Source organism: Antedon mediterranea, chromosome 8, assembly GCF_964355755.1.
Source record: "Antedon mediterranea chromosome 8, ecAntMedi1.1, whole genome shotgun sequence".
Taxonomy (NCBI): domain Eukaryota; kingdom Metazoa; phylum Echinodermata; class Crinoidea; order Comatulida; family Antedonidae; genus Antedon; species Antedon mediterranea.
Genome location: NC_092677.1, coordinates 9,370,165 through 9,397,777, shown reverse-complemented (window position 1 = coordinate 9,397,777; position 27,613 = coordinate 9,370,165). Strand labels below are relative to the sequence as shown.

Here is a 27,613-nt window from a genome sequence, read left to right as displayed (position 1 = left end):
CTTTTCTTGGTCCATCACATGACTCGCGTTTAAACAAAACAAAACCCCGGAAACTACAAGAAGAAACAGACCATTGCTAAAAAGATGGGGGTATTGCAGCTTTGGTTGTCCGTTTTCACTCCTTTTATTTTCGTATCGTTGGTATGTTCGGAAGCAAATACAGATGAAGTAACATCTTTACCAGGAATTTCTCCAAAACTGATCACATTTAAGCAGTATTCGGGGTATTTGAATGCAACAGGGACCAGACGATTTCACTACTGGTATGTAGACTACCTAGGCCTATGCTACTATGCACGTACGGCACGGGGGTGGATAAAGTATGTTGAACTAGAGCCTCTAGTCTAGCTCTAGAAAAATATTATACCAATTGCCTGGCCTGGGGTTTTAGGCCTATCCTATTTATATATTTTGAGCTAACAATTCTGAGGTGAAGAAATTACATGATGTAGGCCTAGATTGTTTTTTTTTATTGCTTTTGTTTTGATGTATAGGTTTGTTGAATCTGAAAGTAATCCAGCGAAGGACCCGGTTGTTTTTTGGATGAATGGCGGACCAGGATGCAGCTCTCTAATCGGTTTCTTTTCAGAAAATGGACCGTTTCTAGTAAATTAATATAATATTATATTATAACTTTCTTTGACCAAAATAAATTTTTTCATTTATTAATAGAAGAATAAATACTGTATTAAACAAAATATATGGAAAAAATGATAAAGGCTGTCAATAATCAGTCAACTAATTGGTAAACACAGCAAAAAATAAAAAGATAATGCAGTATTGCATTTTATAGTCATTTAATTGTCAATTAAACAGCTGGATGTTAAAATTAAATTACCTATAAACCAAATTAATTTTGACGTAATATTCAAATATTAAACTGTATTTAAAAAATATATTTACATTTATCAAACACAGAAAAGATAATAAAATACATTCTTATTTTCATGTTTATCATCATCTTTTCTGCAGCCTAGCAATGATGGCAAAACATTGGCTCTGAATCCATACCGTTGGAATAAAATTGCAAACATGGTTTTCTTAGAATCACCAGCAGGAGTTGGATTTTCATACTCGGCATCATCTGTACCCAATACTAGTGACGAAGAAGTAAGTATATACAGTACTATATAGGTTGGTTTGGAAGAGTAGAAGCCAAATAAAATATTGTAGAAAGTGATATTTCGGAGAACTCTCACATAACAAGAAGATGAAAAGAAATCATACCAGAGGAAATAGATAGCAAAGAAAATAAAAAAAAGGGGACAAAATAAAGAAGGAATGGAAAAAATGAATTAAGGAAATAGAAATGGATGAGAAATCTAAAAAATATACATTATTAAATACCATTAATCCAAAGTTTGGGGAGGGGGGAGGGGGGGGAGTCTAATGTTGAGAGCGCTACATATTCAGCAATAAAATGAAGGAAAAGTAACCGGATAAATAGAATAAGAGTTAAAATGACATAATTTCTTGTTGTCAAAGAGGCATGTTTTGAGGAACCTTCCCTCAGCAAAGGAGGAAAAGTAACAAACGTTCAAATGATTATTACAATTACAACATAAATGTTTCTCTTGTAGGTTGCACAGGACAATTATCTTGCAGTGCAGAATTTCTTTGTTAAGTACCCCAACCTCAAAGCAAACCCATTCTATTTGACTGGTGAGAGTTATTGTGGCATTTATACACCAACATTAGCAGTCAAAATACTGGAAGGAAATGCCACTATTAATATGCAGGTAGATTGCAATACTAGAATAATTAAGACATGTATTAATATTATGCCAAACATGGTACATCTTTTTTTTTTTTAAGCCTTTCTCACTTTGCTTTTGTTTTGTAGGGTTTTATGATTGGAAATCCATTGGTAAATTATTCTCTAAACACCAATTCTCTTATGTACTATGCATTCTGGCATGGAGTCATCAGTGCAAAGTAAGTAGCTATTTCATGTGAACAGTACATATAGTATACAAATAATGATTGTTTATGAGTGGAATAGTATAAATAATTTCATGAGGTGAAAGATGAAGTTGTCCCATTAATAATGGGGGTTCTACTGTGATTGAATGCCATGTGACTCACAATCATCCAACCAAATGACAGGAATTTAGGTTATATTTAGTTCAGTTTAGTTACATAACATACACAGTATATCACCTTTCCACACATATTTTTTGCACTCTGAATATATAAAAAATTTGTTAAATTTGTAATATAAGAATGTGGGAAGAAATGCTTCAGTATTGCTGTAACGATGGTGATGACTGTACTTTTTATCAATCAACTAATGAAAACTGCAAAGTGAGGGTAAGTAATTTGGGATACCACTATTCAAGGTATACTTAACCATAAAACAAACAATTTGTAGTATATGTTTTAAGGAGGTATTGTTCCCCCTGATTAAATAATTCTTTGTTGAATATGCCATTTTAAAGGCCAGGTGTGGGCAAAAAATTTCTATTGATCATACATTCCAATAATTATCGATCTATAGTTTCCCCTATGTTTCATAATTTTTGCGATTTTATTTGTGTTACATGAGCTTGTTGAAAATAAGCACTTTCTTATCAGTGGGGGGGATAGTTCAAATTACACAGTAAAATCTCTATTCTTTTGTACACAAATTTTGTAAATAGAGAGGCATTTTGAAAAGCTATGAAAAATAAACGGTGTGGTAAAAAATGTTATCAGATGACTAAATATAGGTAATATAACTTGAATTTTACATTCCTGGTATTTTTAATCAACTTCAGATTTTTATATTCATGCTATAGCAAAAATTATCCACCGTATATCCACCATCTTTTTTCACCTTCTAGGGAGTCACCAGACATGTTATTACATTAGGTTATAAACTACCTAACTACTGAAAAAAGTCTTCCTGGTTTTTATGGCAGAATTTTGCAAAATTTTGTATTTGGCCATATTAAGGGAAATTCATGTTTTTTCGTATTGATTTCTGTTACTAATATTTGGTTTATGTACAATTAACCAGATATTGTATTTAAAATTCATGCCTGTACCTGAGCTTTAATAACCTAATAGTTCTTTAACACTACAGTTTGGGGGACACACCTATTAAAGAGACACTTTTTTGGATACCATTAATAAGGATTGTCCTGTGATTACACAAATACAGTCCATTAGGACCCAAAAAAGTGTACCTTTAATAGGGGTTTCCAAAAATAGAGACTGAGAGAGTGGGGGGGGGGGGGGGCTCCAAAGGAGGGTTTGTACTGTATACAAATTGTAAACAAAACCATGGCTGCTTTTATATTATTGAAATAATTGTAAATTTCTTTTTCTTTTTCAAGGTTGATCAAGCTAATTCATTAGTGTATAAGCAAGGATTGAATCCATACGCCTTGTACCAAGATTGTTACAAGGGAATTCCACCCCACCTACACCAGTACATAACAAACATGAATGGTATATATCCGGAGTATAAATCAAAATGGAAACAAATTCGAGAGGAAATAGTACGTACTGCACTGCATGTATAACTTTTCGTCTTTAAAGGTCGTCCACCTAGTCTTCATCCAGCATAGCAAATAATTTGCATTTTTTTTAACTTTATAGAGAAAGCAACCCAAAGTTAGTCCAGCACCACGATTGGGAGGCCAGAAGGTCGGGAGTTTGGACTGTGTAAATTCCACGGCCATGACAGCGTACTTAAATACGGCAACTGTGCAAAAGGCAATTCATGTTACAGCTACTACAAATTGGGCAACCTGTAGGTGAGTTGACAGCTTAATTATAATGGTTTGGTTCAGACATTAAATTGTCTTAAAAGAGCTTTTTCTATCCATTTTGTCCATAAAGAAAATGAGCATAATCCACAAGACATTGTCACAGGTTGATGTCTCTCCTTGACCATAGTTCTTTTGGTTGAACTTGGATAAGGACTTAAACTGGAGGTCGACTGTACACTGGCTCATGTGCATCTTCTGGAACAATAGGGAATTACCCCAGTGTACTGGTCCAACTCAGTTGTGGATATATAAATGAGCAACGTTTGGTGGCAGGACAAGTGAATGGACACTTAGATATTTGTTGTATGTGTATTACATCTTGTCCACTGTACTTTGAGATGGTTATCATATATAAGTGCAATATAAATATATGAATCCATTATGGTATGCCATGATTCTAGATCTCACATAAACCTCCTTCCAAATATCTTAATTCCTTTTCTGTTATCATTCATATTCACAACAAAACAGGTCGGTGACTTAAGTTAATATTACATACAATCTAATTGCCATATGAAATATTTAAATAACTTTTTTTCCAGTGATGCAGTTTCTGATAATTATGTGAGAAACTACAAAGACATGACCCCACAATTTCAGAAACTCCTGCGAAGCTACCGAAGCCTGATTTACCACGGTGACACAGACATGGAGTGTAACTTCCTCGGCGGCGAGTGGTTCGTCGAGAATCTGGGTCAACCTGTGAAGGTCGCATACCGTGACTGGACGTACAACAACCAAGTTGCCGGATTTGTAAAGGAGTTTGAGAACATCACGTACATGACGGTGAAGGCATCTGGTCACATGGTACCACAATATAAACCTGCGCAAGCTTATCAGATGTTTTCAAACTTTTTGTTAAATAAACCGCAATAAATAGATACAAAATGTACATGGTCGAATTCTAAATATTCTGATTCTTTCAACAAGTATTACAATATTGAATCTGTCTGTGTTCATTTTAGTGGTGTTTAGTAGGCCTATACATACATTTGCTGCATAGTATATTCCATTGGGTTTTTTGGTGTATTTTATATTTAAACTATTCTTTATACTCAACTGCTAAATTTTGGAGTAGAATTTAATCTTGGTAAAGAATCATGGAAGTGGATTCAACAAGGTTGTTCAATCCTCAGTTTAAAGCTCAGGTACAGGCATGAATTTTAAATATAATATTTGGATAATTCATATCAAATATTTGTAACAGAAATCGAGACGAAAAAACATGAATTTCCCTTAATATGGTCAAATACAAAATTTGGCAAAATTCTTCCATAAAAACCAGGAAGACTTTTTTTCAGTAGTTAGGTAGTTAACCTAATGTAATAACATGTCTGGTGACTCCCTAGACGGTGAAAAAAGATTGTGGATATACGGTGGATAATTTTTGCTATAGCATGAAAATAAAAATCTGAAGTTGAATAAAAATATCAGAAATGTAATATTCAAGTTATATTACCTATATTTAGTCATCTGATAACATTTTTTACCACACCATTTATTTTTCATAGCTTTTTAAATTGCTTCTCTATTTACAAAATTTGTGTACAAAAGAATAGAGATTTTACTGTGTAATTTGAACTATCCCCCCACTGATAAGAAAGGGCTTATTTTCAACAAGCTCGTGTAACAAAAATAAAATCCCAAAAATTATGAAACATAGGGGAAACTATAGATCGATAATTATTGGAATGTATGATCAATAGAAATTTTTTGCCCGCACCTGGCCTTTAAGTTCAATGAGGAAGGTGGAATGAATTATTTATTACACATTTTATTTCAGTGTGGAAATATTAAAAGTAATAAAAACCTTGATTTATATGTACTGAGATATTGTATTAGATATTGTTTGGAAAATGTCTTTTACAATTTGGGCACTTTTAGCACCAAGAAAACAATATTGTAGTACAGAAAAGGTTTTAAAATGTTTATACACAAATAAATGACATTTATTTCATATCGGTTATAATAGAATAAATTTGTAAGAAACATTAAGTAGTCATGTCTGTTTTCTTCTCCAATAACATTTAATAATTGCACTTCCAATATTTACTAATTCATTTTGGTTCACCACCGCAAATATTTATCAATTTCATCATTATTTCTACTGAAAATGTATCGGTCGATGATTACGGAATTATATTATGTGAGAAGATAACAGTTCAACCTTCTGGGAGAAGTTGCGACAGTGTCATAACATGGAGGAAAAATGGTAATAACAAACATTATAAACATTCTTATGATACATTAAATAGCAGATCTGGCATTTATCTTTTCTTCTATGGCTGAATGTAATTTGTTAGCTTTATCTAATCAAACTGGTTATTGCCATCTTAAGCAATACATTTTGTCTTCTTAGATTTGAGTAAAAAACGTTTCTTGGAGTTATTACTAAATCTGATCATTGCCAAGTTTGAAACACTACCTCAGTTTGTAATCTTTAGGCTTAAAGCCTCACTCAGCTAACAGTGCAGAGGTCACTTTGATGGCTATCTATACAGCCATTAAGTAACACCTTAACTACTACTTTAGACATGTAGCTCGTGGTACCATTGACACCGAGTGTTGGGGTGTTGTAAAAAGCCTCTGGCTTACTTTCAGACGTTTGTTGATCTTTTTGAAACTCATTGAGAGCATCGTTGATGATCTGAATAATAACAATAATTACAATATGATACTTATATTTATAGTTATTTTTTCATGTTTTTAAATTGTAATTATTTATATCATTTTTTTTGGCGGGGGGGGGGGGGGGAATCTATACTGTATTTTCAATTATATTTCTAATCAAAGCTCAAAATTCATCTTCAAACTTAAAGACACTGTATAATTGCCATAGGCCAGTCAATCAAATGTTTGAATTTAAAGTCATAAACCACTTGGACACAATTGGCAAGTTTGAGAGTATGTAAAGAGTGTAAACATTTTACCTAGAAAATATTTTCATTCACATTTTTCATTTCATTGCCAATGGCAATCAAACAGAAGCTACTAAATTGCAAAGTAATACAATAATACATTTTTAAACAGCGAAATAGCGACAAATTTTAATGTAACTCATCTTCTAAAATCAATCTCCTAGCTGCTGAATTCACACTGTGCTTTTGCAGTCAAGGTAAATGATTGAAAAATATAGCTACCAATTTTGATTTAGATATAGTTGAAAGATGTGGAACCTATAAGTGACTGGGATGAAAAAATAAAAGACGGACTAAGATGTACTTACCGCATCCATGTCAACTTTTTCACTGAATTCAAGTTCTGGATTTCGTTTTAAAATGGTTGATATCACCGTCAGAAGCTAATAGACAGAAATAAGGAGATTTTCATTATAGCTTTCCTTCCATAAATAAAAGTGTAAACTTGCGTATTTAAATCAAAAACTCCTGGTATATTTAAGCATATATTTGACAAGTATAACCATGGAGGTATATTTTTTATACCTCCATGGTATAACACAAGAACTAAATGACAGTATGCTTTTCTTCTGTTACGAGGCTAAATTTGTGTAATGTTATATTGGCAGTGATGAACAATCATAGTACAGAGACACGATTTAAACCTTGGACCTTGTATTGGTAAGCAAGTATATACAGTTATAGTGCCACTTTTATTACTTATCATACCAAACTAGTTTGACAAAAAAAAGTGTGATATGCCCAAATGTGGTAGAAATATGTCATCGTGTCCATATATGGGCACATCACATAAATATTGATAATGTAGACAGAGCTTTAGTTTTATTTTAAACTGATAAATTTTTCAACAAAATTACCTCCACAATAATTTGTCTATACTCTGGATGTTTGATTCTACTAAGCATTTCTTCAATTCGGAGGGCAAAGTTCAGGTCAGTGATGGTCATGTCGGATAAGGTCGGTTGCTGAGGAAGATGGCTTCCTGCCATTGTAATACCTTTAGGTGTACGGGCCAAAATATCTAGAACTGGTGAAAAATCAAGACCTTTTATTTATTTATTTATTTATTTTTATATACAACTAATCACAGAAAAGAAACTGAATTGCTTGGGATTTACATAACACAATAACAATTGCACAAAAACAAATTTACTAATTAGATATCAAAAATATATGGTTGAAGAATTATCTTTAAATTACTAATTATAGTATGGATATGCACTTGTAAATATATTAAAAAAAACTACTAATTAATTCATTAAAAACAGTAAAATGGTATAAAAATTGACAAAAATACACAAGGGGGCCAACAAATGTTGCACGCTGTTGTTGTTAAAGCTTTATATATTATTATTATTATTATTTGTATTTATTATATGATTAGCAATTAAGGAAATGTTTAAAATTGTACAGATCAATAAACAATTTGTGTACCTCTATCGTAAAAATTTGGAGGTGTGCGATTGAGGGCACCGTTTAACTTCCTTCGTTGTAGCCAAGTTCGATTACGAAGATTTAGCATGTTAGCACTAAGAATGTTATGAAGTTCATCCTTGATTTGACTTGGTGATAGAGTATAAATGTTCTACAAGAAAACACATTCATTCTATCATTATAATGTACATTTATATCCACAAAAAAAAAGCTAGATTAAATTTTTTTTGTTCTTTTAAAATTTAATTATTCGACTTTTTTCTGAAAAAAATGAAGGTAATTTACCTTTGAGGATCCATTTACTATGGCATACTCTGTCTGCATGGCCTGCACGATCCATCTATTAAAAGATTATACGAACACATGACTTATTATCTCAGATAAGGACTTAAAGCCGGAGGTCATGTACAGTATACCCAATCCTATGTATTTTAAAGAACACAGTACATCTTTCGGAACAGTAGGAGTTATCTCAGTGTACTGGTTCACTTCAGTCCCTGTTGTTGTGGACAGAAGAAGCTGAATTTTTGTCACGACAAAAACAAATTTTAAGCATTTGTTTAAACAGAACTCCTGTGCATATATATTTTTCCTGCCAACTTTATGGAGATGATAATTTTGCTTATGATAATCCTTGGCAACTTTTCTAAGTATACCCATGGTATACTGTATATGAAAGAGCATTAAAGGTAATCAAAAACGCCTACCCAACGCGTATCTTCAAAATGCCGTCAAAAAGGTGCGGTTTATTAGTGATGAGTTTACCCAGTAGGTAGATGACTTCTTGTTGTAACACAGGTTCACATACATTGTTTACCAGGCACTTACTGTAAAGTATTGATGCAATCTCTGTTGGTGGGAGGGGTTTGGATATAACGGCTTCATCATGACCAAATACACCAATAGTGACCTACAATAAGAAATTAGTATTATATTATATGCTTAAAAAAATTCAATATTGTAAAGGTGAATTATGTGGCAGTGATACTTATTCTTTCGTAAAGCCCACTGTGGCAACGAATACTTTGTGGCATTCTATGCAGACTTATAAGGAATAATGAATTACAATTAATTCAAATGATGTAAACTACTGTATTATAAAAACATTGTCTACACTATTAAACTAGTTTATCCAAAAATGTATGCCCAAATATGGTAGTGATATGAAATCATTGCATCCATATATGGGCACATCATATTTTTTTGTCACATATAGTGTAGAGTGTAAACACAGAGCTTAAGAGCTGCCCATACTCTGTGACTAACCAAATACATATTTTTGTTAGTTATCTTGTTTGCTGCATATGAGATGTAATAATTAAGCAAATAAGCAGTTCAAAAATTAAATTTGCCATCGTTACCTGTTTGCCCCTGACGAGCATCGAAGTTATAGAAGGGGCTAACGAGTCACGCACTTTGCGTAAATGGCTTGCACACAATCGCACTATATACCAATCTTTCTGCATGCCAGCCTTTTGGTAGATTGTATCTAATCGACTACCTACAGTTCCAAACCGAGTCATATGATTCGGCCCCTCTCTTTTCATTAACAACGCAAGGTAAGTACTCTGCCAGTAACTGCTTTGTTTCTTCTCGAGTTCTTCATCGAGTTCAAATGTTGATTTGTGATCAAGCTCCTAAAAAATGAATCAAACTTTTTAGAAATTTGATAAACTAACTAGCTATTCTGTATATAACAATTACAAAAAATAGTCTTATTGTTCAAACAATTTGAAACAAGTAAATACTTACTTGAGTATCCAAGTCTTGGTTTTCTTCCTCAGCTTCCACTGGTGCTTCCATGGTTTCCTCAGACTTCAGAGGCAGCTGGCTAACATTCAATTCTTGAAGTGGCTTAAAATCAAGACTGCTTCTAAAACAGTAAAAGTTATGACCATTTTTATAACTTTAGTTAACTTAAAAAGTAAAATAAGTCCTGCACATATTTCTAAGCATAGGGAATGAGCTGTTAGGAGCTCATTGTACTAAGCCTCTGCATTATGTAGTAGGGTGGCCAGTTCCTTTTCATGCTGCCTTATCATCTGTAGAATTTTCAACCAGGTACTCATTTACAGCTAAGTAGACTGGGAGTTGTCGGAATTTGAACCCGGGACTCTCTGTATGACAGCCAAGTGTCTTCAACACTCGGCTACACAACTCCGAGTTAACTTACATAACTTATAAACTTTTTAATACTATATATACAACAATGAATTTTACTGTATGTTTAAATGCTTTTTTTTATAGAATGATACATACTATTTTTTACTTACTCTATACTAAGAGGAACCTGGCAATCTAAATGTTCAATAAACGATGAAGCAAGAAGGGTTTGTAAACGATCTACGCGCACACGTACTCCATCGTATCCACCCCGTTTAAACATTACTAACATGTCTAGCATCTCAGGTTTATGAGATCCTCTGCAAGAAATAAAGAAAACATTTAATTTTATTACAGTTCATTCAATTTACAAACAGAACATTTCAGAAATAAAAATAAATTCTCTAATACCATATTTAAGAACGAAACTTAGTTAACAGGGATTGAGTAAAGCTCTGTCTACACTATCAAACTAGTTTGACAAAAAAGTTTGATGTGCCCAAATTCGGCAGTGATATGCTTAAATATGGTAGTGATATGACATCATTATGTCCATATATACTGTAGGCACATCACTTGTTTTTGTCACATAGAGTTTAGTGCTCATGGCATCTGACGCATATAACATGGGACGAATCGTTCCCCTGTCTGTTCTTTTAAACAAACTGAAATTGTACATACCTGAAATGGTCTTCTCGTATTAGAACACAAAAAGTAGGTCGACCAGACATCTTCCAACTATTGCGTACAATTGCAACTTGGCTCTAAAAGTAGTAGAATGTTATAAAAAAAACACCAAACAACAACATTTTAGTAAAGTAAAGTTGTAAAGTTTTTTGGATTACTAGTATCAGAGCAATTATACATTCTTACCTTAATATCATCCACCAGCATAGATATATCTTCAGACATGTAGAAGTCTGTGCGGTCAAATGTCAATGGATAACATAGGATTGTACGGCCTAGGAATCTATATATCTTGGATGTTCCCAGGCTTCCAACAGGCCGTAGCGGTCTCCCAGTGAGGCCTAGCTTCTCATTGCATCCTAACAAAGTATAGACCTAGATGCAAGGAAACATCGTTAAGAAAAATATAAAAACTAGACAGCAAAAGGGATAATTCTAACAACTTTTGGAGATATTTTGTACATAGATTAACAAATGAAAACATAAATTTCTTGGTGTATTTACCTTAACCAGTTCACTAGGGGGCCAAATCTCTATGGGTTCAACTTGTGTGGGCGTCTGTGTGACTATACCATAGGTAGCTAGGGTGGCCTGAAGTCTTTTGCTCTCTGCAATGAACACCATCTGTACTGTCATATCTTCTGGTGTACCCTGTGATAAGAGCCAGAATAAATTTAAATTATGTCAACATATTAAATGTCCTTTCTTGGAGTATAATACTGTATGCATGGGTAACATTGGAACACGATCAAGATTTTCAACGATGATGCTAAAATGAAACCTAATCATACATACCTCAAATGCTGAATATCTTGTGTTATGTTTTTGTTTACGCACAGTTGCTTTACTATGGTAACGACCTATGGGGTCAAGTTGATCCATCTCTAACAGCTTGTCTTCTGCAAACCATCAAATTAATTATTTTAAAGCTCTGTTATCACTATCAAACTTGCTTGACAAAAAAAGTGTGATGTGCCCAAATATGGTAGTGATATGACATCATGTCCATATATGGGCACATCACATATAAAGTAAATACACATATACTATATAAACCCCGCTTTTGAAAAACAAACTAAACTTACTTAAAAGTTGAGCGATGATAAAAATAGACTGCCCCCAAAGAAAAATACTTTTATTATCATTTGTACAGCGTATCTGACTACCAGGTTCTGCTTTTTCCCTGTCTACATAATTTCTGGGGACATTGTAGCATTTTGGCATTAAAAGTCCTGAAAAAACAAAAAAAAAAGCATATTTCTAAGCTTGCATCTTAAAGGTACCACAACTGTTATAATCAAACTCACTACCATAATTTTCAAAATCAGCAACAATCAGTATCATCATAATAACAACTATCATTAACATCATCCCAGCAACCACCAATGCTACCACCTTAAAAGTCAACCAACACTATAGATTATCCTGATTTCCTCTTTGTTATTGATGTCTTATGTATATGTTTGGAGGGAGGACACACATCCTAATAAATCCACATGAGCACAATGAACTAACACAATATAGTTTGGTCGTCGGTCGTCGCAAATCGGAAGTTCCTTGCTATTATTACACAAATATCGGTTTGTTTACCATCTTCTGTTTGTATGCAACTTGACAACATCTTCTCATAGTACTCTTCAACTTGATCGTTGTTACCCTTAGCAACCCCATCAATTACCATGTACGCATAGAACATTGGCCATTCACTCTCAATTCCATCAAATAACTGAAAAATATGAATACAAAGGAGGTTCTAATTATCTCTATATTTAATATATTTATGTGATTAAATAGTTACAAATAAATATATTATATAGCGAATGGGTCAAAATATTACCATGGTTTTTGAGTAACTGTTTATTATTTCATATATAACATTCATGTATTTTATTCTCATAGAAACGTAAAACCGTGATTAAAAATGCTTAAATGAATACTGCAAAAATGAGGATAAAAATTACAAAATCTTAATATGTAGATTGCTCTTCACAAATGGCTTCAAATCAATCATTATTGTACCTTAATTTCAGCTGGTCTGTAATATCGTCGGTTCTTGTCCTCAAGTACACAGCTATAACCATCTCGTAGAAACCGCTTCATACCGTACTTTCCTTCTAACTTGCGAAGCAGTTTTTCCTTTGTTCGTGCACATAATTGTTGATTATCGATAGCAAAGGATGGAAAGCTTAGCATTGGTAGCAAGGATGCATCAGTGTTCTGTTTCAAAAATAAAACCAATAACTATTTAGATATTTGTAATTGTATTTAACTACTGTGGAGTAGCTTTGCGTCAGAGAGTTAAGTTTTGCCCTACTCTGACGTAATTTGTACTTTATACTAAGTACATTTGAGAATAATTGCGAAAAAAATAATATAAAGATGCATTGTCCCCCAAGAACATGGAAAATGAAGATTAATCAAATCAGACTTTGATAGGCCATTTTGTAGTTTTAATAAAGGAAATCACTTCCATAGAAAAAAAAACCCAACTAATGTTTTCACTTGACTTTTCACTTACATTGACAAAATAAATAATATTTTTAGTCAAAATAAATAGCTATTAAAATGGGATATTCAACAAAAACGTTTTTAAGAAGTATTTTTTCAGGGGGACAGTACATCTTTAAATTTTAATAAAATCTAAATCCCAAATTGTTTGCAAATGAGGTCAGCTTGAATGCAAGTTTTACAATATGATAACTTTAAAATTTATAAGATTCCGGGTTCGAATCTCGTCAGCAACATCAGGTCAATGCAAAGAAGCTGCTAGGCTTCATTGAACAATAAGAATGAACTTAAATGACCTTTGACGAGCTTTCTCTCGGCAAGAGACTTTCCATAATGGTTCGGTTTCGAAAGTGGGCGTCGACATCAACGTACATAACAGACCATGTTGTGCCCTCCTTGCCAAATAAATTGAAACCATTGATAGACTCCAATGCTGCTTTTGCCATACCAACAGAACTGTGGATTGAACAAAGTTACTTTAATATTGTTAGAAATAATACAAAATTGGTACAAGCGAAAAGTATTTCAATTTCAAGAGCAAGTTACATAGGCAGTGGTACAGTATATTATTGCATAAAACTGATTAAGTGGTCTAAAAGCATAATAAAGTAAATAATATAAAATTCAATATAAAAACAATAACATTTTCAGAAAATTTAGGTCTAGTTTAGGCTTCTTATGATATTTTCTATTCTATTCTATACAAGTTTTTATATGGCACCCTACAAAGAACAGAGCGCCTAACAATACTTAGTAATTAAATTTAATAAATAATTTTAATTGTAGATATAATTAAAATATAAAGATAAACTGATTTGTCCAACCTAGCATGTAGTTCACATTTGCCAGTATTGTATTTGCTGCCTCTCTCCCACATTCCATAGTCTGGTGTTCTGTAGGCTCTCTCAACATAGTACACAAGATTCTGTATAAATGCAACTTCATCCATGCTATAAATAATCTAGGGGTCAAATATACTTTCTTCATAAATGTAAGTTTTGAATTTGAGTTGCACAACCATACTAATTTGATGTCAAGTCAAGTAGCAGAGGAGATCTGATATGACTTAAAACTGGAGGTATTGTGTACACTGGATCTCCAGTGTACACTTGAGATCCAGTGGCTTAGAACTCAGTGCATCTTTTAAAAGAGTAGGCAGGTTACTCCTGTGTACTGGTCCACCTCAGCTGTTGTTGTGGATGATAGAGTGCTGTTTGGTGGAAGCTTAGAGAAAATGAAAGTTGGTGTACATGTATGTGTAACATCAAAGAGGACTGCAGATGTTAATACAGTACAGTAAATTAACTTACTTTTCAGACCCATCAGAATAATTGCCACCCCAAAAATTTCCAAAGTTCAAAATAAAATATTATACCTGTAGACCAGATGAAATCATTTGAACAAGGTACAGCAGAAATAGTGATACAGCATCGATCTGAAGATGTCTATGACGACCCGTGAGGGGGTTACCAGTTCCAGGTAAGAATTTAGAATGAAGGGCACTACTCTCATTCTGGTCTTTCTTGAATTTTTCTACCTAAAATTAACATAAAGTAAAATTAATAATAAAGTGATCTTTAGAGAGGTTTGACTGAACTCTAATATGGTATATTAATCAACATAGCTGGCCTGGTATGACATTTGATGACAATCAATTAGGTGGTTGGATCATGACTCAGATAGGATTAACTTAATAGTGTTTACGAAAGTCATTTATCCTAAATTAGGATTCTGTTGAAGACAATCAAATGGACCAATTCTTGGAGAAATGTTTAACTTATTTCTCCATGCATAATTGTAGACAAATAAAAGAGCCTATTGCTATTTTTTTTCTATACACTCAAATTCTGTGCACATATTTTAAAGTGCATGTTGTATAGCATTTACATGGATCACCTAACTCGTCCTGGTGACGAGTTCAAATTTAATTTTCATTCACTATGTATTTCTTTAGGCACAGGCCTAGGCCGCCTAGCCTAGGGCTTCTACTTCTTTTTGAAATTTGAAAATGCGTTAAAAAAATCAAAATGCGGTAGAAAACGTCGAGATAGCGGTAGCGCGGTAGATGGGTACTAAAAGCGGTAGACTACCGCGAGTAGCGGTAGACTTGGGACCCCTGTATATCAGTTAATTTTACCTTATCAGCTTGTCTGAGATAGCAATACAAAATGCCTCTCATACATTTTACAGCACTTTGTTCAAGTTCATATGTTCTTCCCTGATCATTGTCAATATTCCTGAAAAATAAACATGACTGAAATTTAACGACCTTGCACGTATACTTCAGAGTAGATAATTGTACTTTTGAAGTACTTATTACAAAAAAGTAACAGTTAAATTAAAAGGAGATATAGCATAATTTGAATGTAAAGATGTTTAGTTTTTTGTAAAACTATAAACCATGTCTACGATGCATGTGCAATGCAGCTACAGTAGTAATCAATGCCCGTTAGTGGATAGAGGCAAGCAAGTAAAGTGTTTTGTCTAAGGATACAAGCAATGTGATGAGTGTTGGATTTAAACTCACAATCAGTAGTGCAATGTCTAACACACTGGGCCAAACTGCCTCACTTACAGTTCAAATTTAATCTGCCATTAAGTTGATTTATACAGTAATTATCTTTACCTGTAAGCAAGTGCCAATGCCCAGATAGCAGCAGCACAGTAGACACTGTCTCTCACTTTGATCTCCTCCCCATCGCTGTCTGACGGAAACATTCCAATGGTAGGACATTGGTAATGCAATATTTGATTCTTAACTGCAAAACAATGTAACATTTTATCAATTAACAAATGAGAAATTGTATGATGAATGAATAAATTTTGTGATAACTGCTTATCATACTTATTATCCAAAGGCAATCTAACAACAGGACGGGAGATCAAATGGTTTATATGTGGCTGCAACACGATCAGTTCCACGCCACAACAGACACAACACGCCACAGTACAGTACTGTTGGTATTTGTAGCAGCCAGACATAAGATCAAAAGATTGTAAGAGTTCCTATCTTGGCAAGGCGTTCAGTGTCCTGTTGTTAGATTGCCTTGATTATGTGACAATGAAGATTAGAAAATCGCTTTTGCATGATATTTTCTTCACTTTGATTTCTCATTTTAACGTTACTTAATCATATGATTATGATTTAGTTTTTCACTTTTAATTTATAAAAAAATACAATATATAATTGCTATTTATAATAATTGCAATTTATGGCAATATTTATGATTATTAATGCAGAAGAAAATGAATTTTCTATTGATAACAAGGATGAGTAACTTTAACTTCAATATACAGTATTATTCAAGAAGACTGTCAAACACAACTGGTACAATCAAAAGTGTATACAGTACTGTACCAACAATATACCAGAAGTGGATTTTATCGCGACCAGCTGCTGCTTCTAACACGACCAATATAATTAAAAGTGTATCTAGCAGCGCTGCATACAATAATAGACACCATAAGTTAATTCTATCGCAACCAGCGTCAAACACGACCGATATCAAAAGCGTATATAAGGTTAGCAGAACCGATTTCATGTCACCTAAATCCAATAAATTTAAGAATACAGTATATAAAGCTATTCTTAATACTACTAGGCCTAGGCTAGTACTAATATTGATAATATCTAGGCCTTGGAGGTAGACCTACAGTACTAAAAATTAAATTTATATAGGCTAACTTAGGCCCTACTACTAGTAGAGTAGTAGTAGTAGTAGTAGTACTAGTAGGCCTAGTAGTAGTAGCCTTTTAGCTAGTTAGGCCTAGCTAGTTATTTATCATTATTAATTATATTATTATAGTTTATTTAGGTCCTTACTCATATGATAATAATCATTGAGTCGTTTCACAAGCTCTGAATACGAATCATTTTCCATTTTGTTCATTGTTAATTGCAACAAACATAGGGCAAAGCTAGCTGGCTAGGCCAGTGGCTAGGCCTGCTGGGAGGAGAGCTGCTGAACTGAAACTGAACTGTTGTTTTGATTGCTGTTCCACTTGACTACCTTTCTGCGCTTGACTGCCCATATGCATATTCATTAGTATTACAAAGCATTTCCGGGTTCATTGAAAATAAAAAAAAAAAAAACGGGAAAAATGAAGACTAGAAATTGTATCAGTGTTTTTATTAATATTTTACTTATTTTTAACAACGTTTGCGGAGAAGAAAAAAATGGAGCTTTAGAGGACAACACTAAAAGTATATTTGGGAACACAAAAGGTATAATTGCAGCGTATGGTGATTTCAACGCTGATCAAAACACTGACGTGTTCGTGATCAACCCGGCTGGCACGTCAGGTGAGTATGCATCATAACCGGGCGAAGAGCTCTTTCCCCGTTGTGAATTATACGATTGGTTGGGCCTAGCCTCAACTTTCATTTATTTAACACATGCCACTAAAAATAATTTTATATAACATAATTAATTTGTGTATACTAATTTACTAGGCTAGCAAATTGTTTTGATAATTAGGCCTATATCGATAGTTTATAAATAAATACTGTACTCGAGTCTAATAATATTAATAATAATAAATATCTTATAGCTAGGATAGGCCTAATATTTTTCTTAAATGTCATTAGACATTATTTTTTTATTATTATTAATTGTTTTTTTTTTTTAATTATGACAATTAAAAAAATATATTCTTCTATCTTTTATATATATATATATATGATGTGATCCCCAGGCCAGGGGATACAAGGTTGTTGTTTGTTTATTGTTTAATGTATTAGATTGTTTTTTTACTCTATTTTCATCTAACATTTCTATAAACAAATTATTGGTGATTTTTTAGGAATAATATGCACACATTTCAAATCCCTTGCAAATACTATCAATTTAAATCAATTTTTGTTACAGGTGTTTCTCCAGAGATCTCTATCCTGATTTGGCAAAGTTCTGAACCACACCTAATTCACAAATCCGAACTTGTATTGAAAAGGTAGCTCACAATAATCATCTATTGTCACCATTGGATTGCTACACTATAATTACAAAAAAAAAACAACATATTATAGTAAAGTCTGTATAGTAAATATTCCATTATACCCTCATAATACGTTCCATGCAAACTAAGATCTCAAACCAGCACGAGTGTACTAACCAGTCATACCAGCGCGAGTGCACTAACCAGTCAAACCAGCGTGAGTGCACTAGCCAGTCAAACCAGCACGAGTGCACTAACCAGTCAAACCAGCGCGAGTGCACTAACCAGTCATACCAACGCGAGTGCACTAACCAGTCAAACCAGCGCGAGTGCACTAACCAGTCAAACCAGCGCGAGTGCACTAACCAGTCATACCAGCGCGAGTGCACTAACCAGTCACACCAGCGCGAGTGCACTAACCAGTCAAACCAGCGCGAGTGCACTAACCAGTCACACCAGCGCGAGTGCACTAACCAGTCACACCAGCGCGAGTGCACTAACCAGTCACACCAGCGCGAGTGCACTAACCAGTCAAACCAGCGCGAGTGCACTAACCAGTCATACCAGCGCGAGTGCACTAACCAGTCATACCAGCGCGAGTGCACTAACCAGTCAAACCAGCGCGAGTGCACTAACCAGTCATACCAGCGCGAGTGCACTAACCAGTCAAACCAGCGCGAGTGCACTAACCAGTCATACCAGCGCGAGTGCACTAACCAGTCATACCAGCGCGAGTGCACTAACCAGTCATACCAGCGTGAGTGCACTAACCAGTCAAACCAGCGCGAGTGCACTAACCAGTCAAACAAGCACGAGTGCACTAACCAGTCAAACCAGCGCGAGTGCACTAACCAGTCAAACCAGCGCGAGTGCACTAACCAATCATACCAGCGCGAGTGCACTAACCAGTCATACCAGCGCGAGTGCACTAACCAGTCATACCAAAGACCGTGAAAGACGAGTGTAACACATCATATGCGTTTTAGCAATTGATAATTTCATTTTTCCAAGCTATTTCTATTGATTCTTTTTTGATTAAAAAGAAAATAGTAAAATAAAATAAAAAATACTTTCTTTTCCTTTTTTCATGGAAAGAAAGCCTCTGGATTCTAGTAAAGTGGCTACCAGAATAGCCATCCAGTTTAATTTTTCTATTTTATACTTTATTAACCATTATTCTATTTCATGTCAACAGGTTATTTTCTTACTAAGTGATAGTGTGATACAATACTGGTAACAAATAAATAACTATAAGAGAATTACTAAATATTTCTAGGCCAGTTGAAGAGGTAATAACAAGTGTTGTGCCTGGTGATTATGATGGAGATTCTAAAATGGACGTTTTGGTAACAGTCAAGAATGCAACTGAACTCTTTGAAAAAACTGCTTCAACGGCTGTGTACGTTTACTGGGGAAATTTGAACCAATTTGTTTCAGGTAAATTCCCAAAGAATGATGATGCAGTAGACGCTAAGTTACCTTGCAAAGTGGTGAAAGTTAGACTTATAATTCATGATGTCATAGTTTATTTATATTTATTGGTTTCTTTCATTACTTATATTAGGAATAATTATACATTGTAATCATATGTTGAATATTTTGTTGTTTTGTAGATGTTCCTACTGTTGTTTCCAAGGACATGATGGCTGACCAACCATTAGTTATGGAGTAAGTATACACTAAAACCCCTGGTCATTTAATAGTAACATAGCTCAAACCTTGGTTCCCACAAGCCAGTTAACCAATGATAGATTAGATGATCCATTGCATCATGATTGGTCAATTCACTTACGTCGTTATATTACTTAAGTTGAAGGAGTTATATTATTTATAATTAAGCATACAGTACACATATATCTCAATAATTATATCACAGTATATTATCTCTTAATTTGGTAACTTTTTCAGTTATAATGCTGATATGATTCCTGACATATTTGGTGTGAATCATGCAGGTGAACGAGCATTATGGATGACGTCGTAAGTGATGTTTTGTTTATTCTGCATTAACTGTTATATTGCTATCAACGACAATAGGGAGCTTTTTAGCAATGACCGACGACCGAACTATGTCATGTTCATTCATTGTGTGCATGATGGTTCCTAGGTCCAAGCAATGACCGACGAACCATCGATTCACTTGACCTAGGTTTGGTCTTCAAAAATCAAAAGCTCCCTAATAATATGGATGAGACTCGGACTGAACAAGGACAATGACAAGTAATGCCATTAGTAGTACACAACTTGGCAATCAAAAGATTGCATGTAGACACCAACACAATGTCTTCAGTTTTAATGGTTAAATGTATTTTCCCCTTTTCACAGTCCATCAACGCCACGTAGTTTCAGCATGGTGCCTTTACCAGAACAACAACAAGGAGACACAATTCGTATACCACACTCAAACGCATTTCTTGATTTGACCTCTGATTACGCAACCGATATCTTCATCACAACAGACACAAAATTTGAAGTTTGGGTTAATAAATTAACAGATGGTGGTGGCTATACAAAACAAGAGGAATATTCTCTTCCAGAAAATTTAGTTTTTCCAGAAAAAAAAATTTTTTTTGGACAATCTGCTTTTACTGATATTGGTAAGATCTTTTGCAACATTAATATCTGTAATATTAAGGGGTTGTTTTTTAGGCACTGCATTTAGTTTTAATTTATTATAAACATAAAGTATGACAACAAATAAAGTACTCTTTTGCACACACATGTGTAGCTATGCTCATGAGGGCATTTGCTTAATAAAGCTAGGGATAAAAAGTAGGAGTAGGAGTATTTATTGCAACGATACCAACTAGACTACAACATGGACAGGTCTTTGTGGCTCTTTCTCCCACATGTCTGTAACGTTTAAATTTTCCTGGCTCTCTTTTAATGTACTGCACAGTGCACGCACATTGCTGCAGTACAATTAACTCAAGTAATAACTACAGTAGGTCTTCAGTAAATACCAATACAATTACTACAGTACAATTCATACATGTTATTTACTGCAGTACAATTCATGTAGAAATAATGTTTAATGTTCTGAATATTACAACAGATGCTGATGGAACTATAGATCATTTGTTACCTGTATGCTTCGATGAACAATGTCGTGAAAGTGCCATATTTCAAAGGAAAAAAACCGTAAGATTTTTTTTAAAACTACAAATTTTAACTATAAAAGACCCTAACCTAGTTAGTTAACTGTTGGATTTAAATGCTGCCTGCTTTCAGTTTTTTACAGGACAAGGCAAAACTCAACGACTTTTTAAATGTGTATATTTGGTCCTGTAAATATTATAGATTATGAAAACATAGGTAGAATCTCTCTGGACCCAACAAAGTGTCCCTAAAATATGGAGAGGACATTATTTCCCCTTGTTCATTTCATGGGAAATTGTTCCCTTAATGCGATACAATACACCGTTTATTGTAAAAAAAACTTATATTCGACTATATGTATCCTTTTTTTTGCAGTGGGTTAAGATTATAGACTTCACACATATGTCAGTTCATGGTGAAAAATTAGGCTTTGTACCCCCTGGGGCAGGTCTGAGTGAGTATGCTGATTTACCGATAACAATGAGCATTGGTGACTTCAATACTGACCGTTATCCAGATTTGATGATTGTTATGCGAACACAGTAAGTAGTATGTGACTGACCATTTTTGGTGTTATTAGTTTCAGTGATGTGTTTTTAAATCGACGTTCCGCAAACTGTGTGCCGCGACCCAAATTTTGAAAACATTTTGAAGGGCCGTCTGGTGGCTTGAGACATAAAAAAAGATATGTTTTCCCAGCGTCAAAAGCGCCTTAGGCAGCTTACAACAAACAATAATATCAAGATGATGAATGGTGTTTGCTGTTACATGGTTAGGAGCGAAATAGTTCATGGAACTCTGTTTTAATTTTTTTTTCTAGGAATGATACAAGAAGAGTTGTACTACTCAACAACCAGGATGGTAACCATTTTGCGCCTGTAGTGAGGATGGGGGCGCTGGGTGAAATTCAAAACCCTATCATTGCTAGCTTTGTTGATATATCTGATAATGTATGTTAAAATATAATACTTAATATGTTATAATTGTTAATTTTTTATTTAAAAAAATGTATTTTCAATCCAAATCAACATCACATTTGTTTAAAATGCAACATCTGTGCCTTAGAGTAGATTTATTTATTACATCTCAAACATATGTTTTTTTGTTTGAAACTGGTAATAAAATTTAAATACTAGATCACAAAGTTCAATTAAAGGATATGTGCTTTGAACATGCAATGTGTTCATTATAACAATTTGATCATGTTCAGTGTTTTATTCATGGAGCGCTTCACAAACATTTTGAATTCAAATCTTCAACTTTGTTCAATGTTTGAATCCATAAAAAATGATCTAACCGACCTAGCCATTAATTTTAACCTCATTCTATTAAACATTATGTTTCATAGATTATGTTGGATATGTTTGTTGTAAGCCAGCAGGGACCAACATCAACACCTGAATTACATGCTGTTAAAAACAACTTTATTGTAGATGCCTACTTTATTCGTGTTCAAGGTAAATAAATGGGGACAGGACTTATAAATTCAAAATCTATTTGAATCTGCCTATGCCTCCATAATTCAGATTCAATAGTATTTTTAAAGCGCTGTCTACACTATCAAACTTTATGTGACAAAAAAAATGTAATGTGCCCATATATGTACATGATGTCATCACTACAATATCTGTGCATATCACTACCATATTTGGACACCTCACACTTTTTGTCAATTTAGTTTGATAGTGTAGACAAGGCTTAACAGTAATATAAATGAATTTTTAAACTGTACTGTACAAGCTTAAAACTTATTTTTTTCTTCTAGTATTAAGTGGTCTATGTTTTACTGGATGTCCAGGATTTGCCTCTGGGAGATATGTAGGTGTATTTTATCATAACGATAAACAAACTTAAAGCTTGGTTCCCACTAGAACGTAACGCAAGGACGTAAACGCAACGCAAGCGTTTTAACCAATGACAAGCGAAGTTATAGACAGTTAGCAATCAAAAGCGAATAAGCCATCGCTTGTGATTGGTCAGTTCACTTGCGTTGCGTTACGTCCTTGCGTTGCGTCGCTAGTGGGAACCACGCTTAAGATTAACAATGAATGAAATAAAATTTTGGATTGGTTTTGGTATATTATAATTGAAATAGTATAACTATAAAGGGTGGTTGGCTCCAACATCTAGTTGCATGTTTGTGCAGGTGATAGAAATATGGTTGGTTAGTTAATTTAAGGGAGACAATCTCTTAGTAGGTATATTCATTTTTCAGCCATATGGTGTTAATCAGCCTGGACCTACAGTGCACTATGAAACAACCGGTACAACAGGGAATAAAGAACTGAGCACAGGTAAATGAACCAGAAATGTAGCTACAAACTACTTATTGTAATAAGAATTCTTAAGTAGCAGTCTTAAAGAGACTTCTTTGGCTTGGTTCTAGATCATGACATGAAGAAATTGTACAGATGTCAATTAGTTGAATAGTGCCATCAATAGTACTACAAATAGAAGAATTGTAGCATTTGTAACTTTTCTGATTATTTGATTTTGAATCATTTTTGTCATTGCAGGTGCTCAGCTGTCGCAATCTGCATACTACTCACTACAAATTCCATCAGTGTTTATGGGTCTTGGTCAAAATCCAAACTTTGTTGATACAGTGACTACTGCCATACCAACAAATAATGTATGTGGTAATTAATAGATTTTAAAATTACACACCAAACCATCATAGGCAAAGCCAGTGGGGATGGTGCTCCCGAGTTTCAAACATTGCATTAGGATATTTATTTAGGTCCTCTGCCCCTCCTCTATCACAATCCTTGATCCATCACAGACATACACGCAGAGTTTAAGTCCATTGAATTTTTTTCTCTAGTAGGCAAATCCAATGATTTTAATTGTTTAAATCATTTTATTCTTTTAGAGTGAAATTAGATCCAAGGATACAAATTCCATTATTCCAAACTCCATTCTTATAGTAATACCACTACCGCCAACGCATCCGGCATCGTAAGTATTGTGGGAGTGTACTGATTTTTTATAAAGTTTATTTTTTTATACTAAATCTAGAATTTCGGAAAATTCTTCCATACAGAAAAAAAAAAAAAGGATTTGGAAACTCCAAGCTTAAATATATACAATACATTTTTTGAGTTATGAAGCTTATGTTTGCAAACACAAGTAACAAGAATATTACAACTATTCAACATGATAGATTTTCGCATATACTCATAAAAGGAAGGGACATAAGAAATCTAATTTGCTTTGAATGTCTGCCTCATCACTGCAATCACCCATAAAAAAAGTTTAGTAATGGAATCTCTTCGTATTTAGGAGTATGATGATGATGACGATTTCATTTGCATTTTGGAGAAAGATTCATTAGTATGTATAGGGATAGGGCCATTGTTTGGAAATTAGGTGGTGGGGAAGACAGGAGATTAAGAAATAACTAAATGGGGTTTGAAAGTATGAAAACCAGGACAACCAAATACATTACACATTTATTTTCAAAGTAAAAATAAAGTACAAAATCAATATTTACAAACCAGCTAGATAAGGAATTTTTCAATTATTAACTATCAAAAATAAATTGTCTAAATTAAAAAAAAAAATTGTATATCAGAATCATGCACGTTCTCCGCGTATTCTACGTGCGAGTTGGATATCCTTCGGCATGATGGTTACCCTCTTTGCGTGAATAGCGCACAAGTTAGTATCTTCAAACAGCCCGACCAGGTAGGCCTCAGCAGCCTCTTGAAGAGCCAAGACAGCAGAGCTTTGGAAGCGGAGATCAGTCTTGAAATCCTGAGCGATTTCTCTGATGAGACGTTGGAATGGTAGCTTACGGATCAAGAGTTCGGTGCTCTTCTGGTAACGCCGGATTTCACGGAGAGCAACGGTACCTTTAAGAACGTAATAGTGATTAACATTCATATAAAACAATCAGTTTTGGCGACTAAATCGGTAAATACATTTCAAGTAAAAATCGAGGCAATCTGCATCGGAAACCAAACGAAGTTTCCCAGGGTATCAGAGCAGGTTTAATGACTTTATTATCAAATAACCCAAGTAATTCCTATGGTACTATCCTGGAACAAAGATCAAGACGGTATGGAGAAACGTTAATACTAACTGCGAAAGGTCTATCTTACCTGGTCTGTATCTGTGAGGTTTCTTTACACCACCTGTAGCCGGAGCACTTTTCCGTGCAGCCTTAGTTGCTAGTTGCTTCCTAGGGGCCTTGCCACCAGTGGATTTACGAGCTGTTTGTTTTGTTCTTGCCATAGCCCTCGGGAATAAAACGACTAGCTTTGATTCTAAATGGCGGTAGACGTTTATGCGTTGTTGACAAAACTGATCGCGGCAGCGTGAAACAAAGCTACTTATAGCAACAGTACAGGTGGCGCATCATTTGCATATGAAAGCCACACAAATGCACGTGCGGTACATAGTATAAACAAAATGCTACTAGGCACTGGTTTAGGCATGGGCAGGTGATCAACTTTTCTATTTCCAGCGTAAGGGGTTCACGTGGCAACCTTTTGAAACTTCAATGTTTCGTCTGTAAATTATGCTGTTTTCCGTTATTAATGTTGCCGTTTTATCGCCGTAAATTGCATGACTTTCATCATGGTGTAGGCTAAACAACCATAAGCAAAACTAAGTTTGTTTAAATACTCAAGATTATATTAATCACTCAAAATTATGTTTGTTTTATCGTAAGGTGGGACGTAAAGCTGTTGATTACACCGGGTCAGTCGGTCTTTTTAACCGCGGGTGCTTTATTAGGAACTTGTCTATTCGTAGCCATGGTGATAGGACTACTTCATCTAAAAGAAAGGGTAACTTATATTTTTATACTTCATTTTTTAGTTCACTTCAAACTTTTATTTCTGTTTCATAACAGTATTTAATGAACAAAATATTTATATTTAGTCGCACATACTGTTAGTTGGCTTAACTTGGATAAGGCAGGTTTTCTAACGGTTGATGAATTGTTTGTTTCAGAGGCAAGACGAGAAAGAAAAGAGACAAGAATCACATAGGTTCCATTTCGACGCTATGTAAAGGGTGGGGGAGTTCCTTAAAACGCACAACTTTTGATCCCGTTTTTACTAGGCAAGAGAATACAGATTTAAATATCGTATTTTGGAAGAATGGTATCTTCTGCGTCCACTTTAAAAAGAACCTGTTTTGGAAAAGGGTTTTTAAAACCCAAACTGATTCAGGCCTGATCGTCTGGTTTTAAAAAATGGTCTCAATTGAGAAATGTTTAACTGCACGATCTTTTTTATACAATCGATTTTTCAAGAGAAACGTGTCTTAAGTGAAAGACTAAAGTTCACTCTTCATCATGGATTGAATTAATTCATCAGTGATGGAGATTATTCATCTAAATTTAAACGCAAGTGAAATAGCTCACGATTATATTCAGTTTAATATCAGTCTTATTAAGGAAAACGGGAATTGGAACTTGGTCGGCAGTAAGTCTCCATTATGAGCCTAGTTTATTTAGGTCGTCCCAAAAGCGAAAAATTGGTGGCAGAGACGGGGGGGGGGGGGGGGGGGGAATACCAAAAGTTGTGAAAGGTTTCTGTGAAATTGCGTCACATTAGCGAAAGAACTTCTTATGGGTTTTTTTAATTTTGTTTACAGTTTGATATAAGTAAAACGAAACAAACGATATAAAATCATATAATTTTTATATTACAGTAAAAAGGTGTAATCCCATGGGATATTGCTTTATTAAATTATTATAGATCGTATAATATGATATTAAGAATGTAAGCTTGGACTTCTCACTAGGACGTAACTCAATGACGTAAACCGCAAATTGAACAATAAAATACGATGTATTCCAACTGCCGCTTGTCATTGCGTTACGTCTATTGTAGTGGGAATCAAGGTTCAAATTGTTTGTATATTTTGAATCTTATTTTTAGGGACACCTCCATTAAGGTTCATTCATAGCCAATTGATACTTGAACAGTATTTAAGAATAATATATTTTGCAATTTGCTTACTTGATTTTGATTTGGTGCAATATAGATATTAGTTTAAGCCTATACTTTTCAGTCTTTCAATAATAGTAACTTTTTCGAGGTTTTATCTCCGGTACAAAATATACCGTATGGGTTTTTAGAATTAGTACAGTACGTGGTGGACCAAACAATGCTTTATATTATTGTTTAACACAAATGCATGCAAATGCACGACTCGACG

General features: G+C 34.3%; 4 protein-coding genes across 4 annotated transcripts; 2 read left to right on the top strand and 2 right to left on the bottom strand.

Moving 5' to 3' along the window:
• Window positions 1–28: 28 nt before the first annotated feature.
• On the top strand, window positions 29–5,750 carry LOC140056355 (lysosomal protective protein-like). Its single transcript, XM_072101702.1, has 9 exons — window positions 29–263; window positions 495–606; window positions 973–1,110; window positions 1,581–1,739; window positions 1,844–1,935; window positions 2,223–2,310; window positions 3,318–3,482; window positions 3,583–3,740; window positions 4,298–5,750. The coding sequence occupies exons 1-9, from the start codon at window positions 85–87 to the stop codon at window positions 4,629–4,631; spliced, it is 1,425 nt and encodes a 474-aa protein (XP_071957803.1). The 5' UTR covers window positions 29–84; the 3' UTR covers window positions 4,632–5,750.
• On the bottom strand, window positions 5,740–17,360 carry LOC140056354 (phosphorylase b kinase regulatory subunit beta-like). The gene is made up of 22 exons (XM_072101701.1): window positions 17,229–17,360; window positions 16,032–16,164; window positions 15,543–15,642; window positions 14,781–14,942; window positions 14,230–14,366; window positions 13,702–13,861; window positions 12,917–13,114; window positions 12,488–12,623; window positions 11,983–12,129; window positions 11,693–11,796; window positions 11,402–11,548; window positions 11,084–11,272; window positions 10,892–10,974; window positions 10,381–10,530; window positions 9,860–9,980; window positions 9,469–9,744; window positions 8,815–9,017; window positions 8,393–8,447; window positions 8,108–8,258; window positions 7,531–7,700; window positions 6,982–7,056; window positions 5,740–6,402 (listed from the first exon to the last, which is right to left on the bottom strand). Exons 1-22 carry the CDS (start codon window positions 17,293–17,295, stop codon window positions 6,214–6,216), a joined length of 3,153 nt encoding a protein of 1,050 aa, XP_071957802.1. The 5' UTR covers window positions 17,296–17,360; the 3' UTR covers window positions 5,740–6,213.
• A 137-nt stretch (window positions 17,361–17,497) lies between these two features.
• LOC140057834 (T-cell immunomodulatory protein-like) lies at window positions 17,498–26,948 on the top strand. The gene is made up of 16 exons (XM_072103593.1): window positions 17,498–17,708; window positions 18,274–18,355; window positions 19,617–19,777; window positions 19,954–20,008; window positions 20,249–20,320; window positions 20,666–20,937; window positions 21,396–21,481; window positions 21,815–21,981; window positions 22,260–22,389; window positions 22,788–22,896; window positions 23,205–23,257; window positions 23,655–23,733; window positions 23,956–24,071; window positions 24,312–24,397; window positions 26,115–26,232; window positions 26,399–26,948. The coding sequence occupies exons 1-16, from the start codon at window positions 17,507–17,509 to the stop codon at window positions 26,456–26,458; spliced, it is 1,848 nt and encodes a 615-aa protein (XP_071959694.1). The 5' UTR covers window positions 17,498–17,506; the 3' UTR covers window positions 26,459–26,948.
• Window positions 24,860–26,025, bottom strand: LOC140057836 (histone H3-like). Its single transcript, XM_072103595.1, has 2 exons — window positions 25,543–26,025; window positions 24,860–25,293 (listed from the first exon to the last, which is right to left on the bottom strand). Exons 1-2 carry the CDS (start codon window positions 25,673–25,675, stop codon window positions 25,016–25,018), a joined length of 411 nt encoding a protein of 136 aa, XP_071959696.1. The 5' UTR covers window positions 25,676–26,025; the 3' UTR covers window positions 24,860–25,015.
• Window positions 26,949–27,613: the final 665 nt, after the last annotated feature.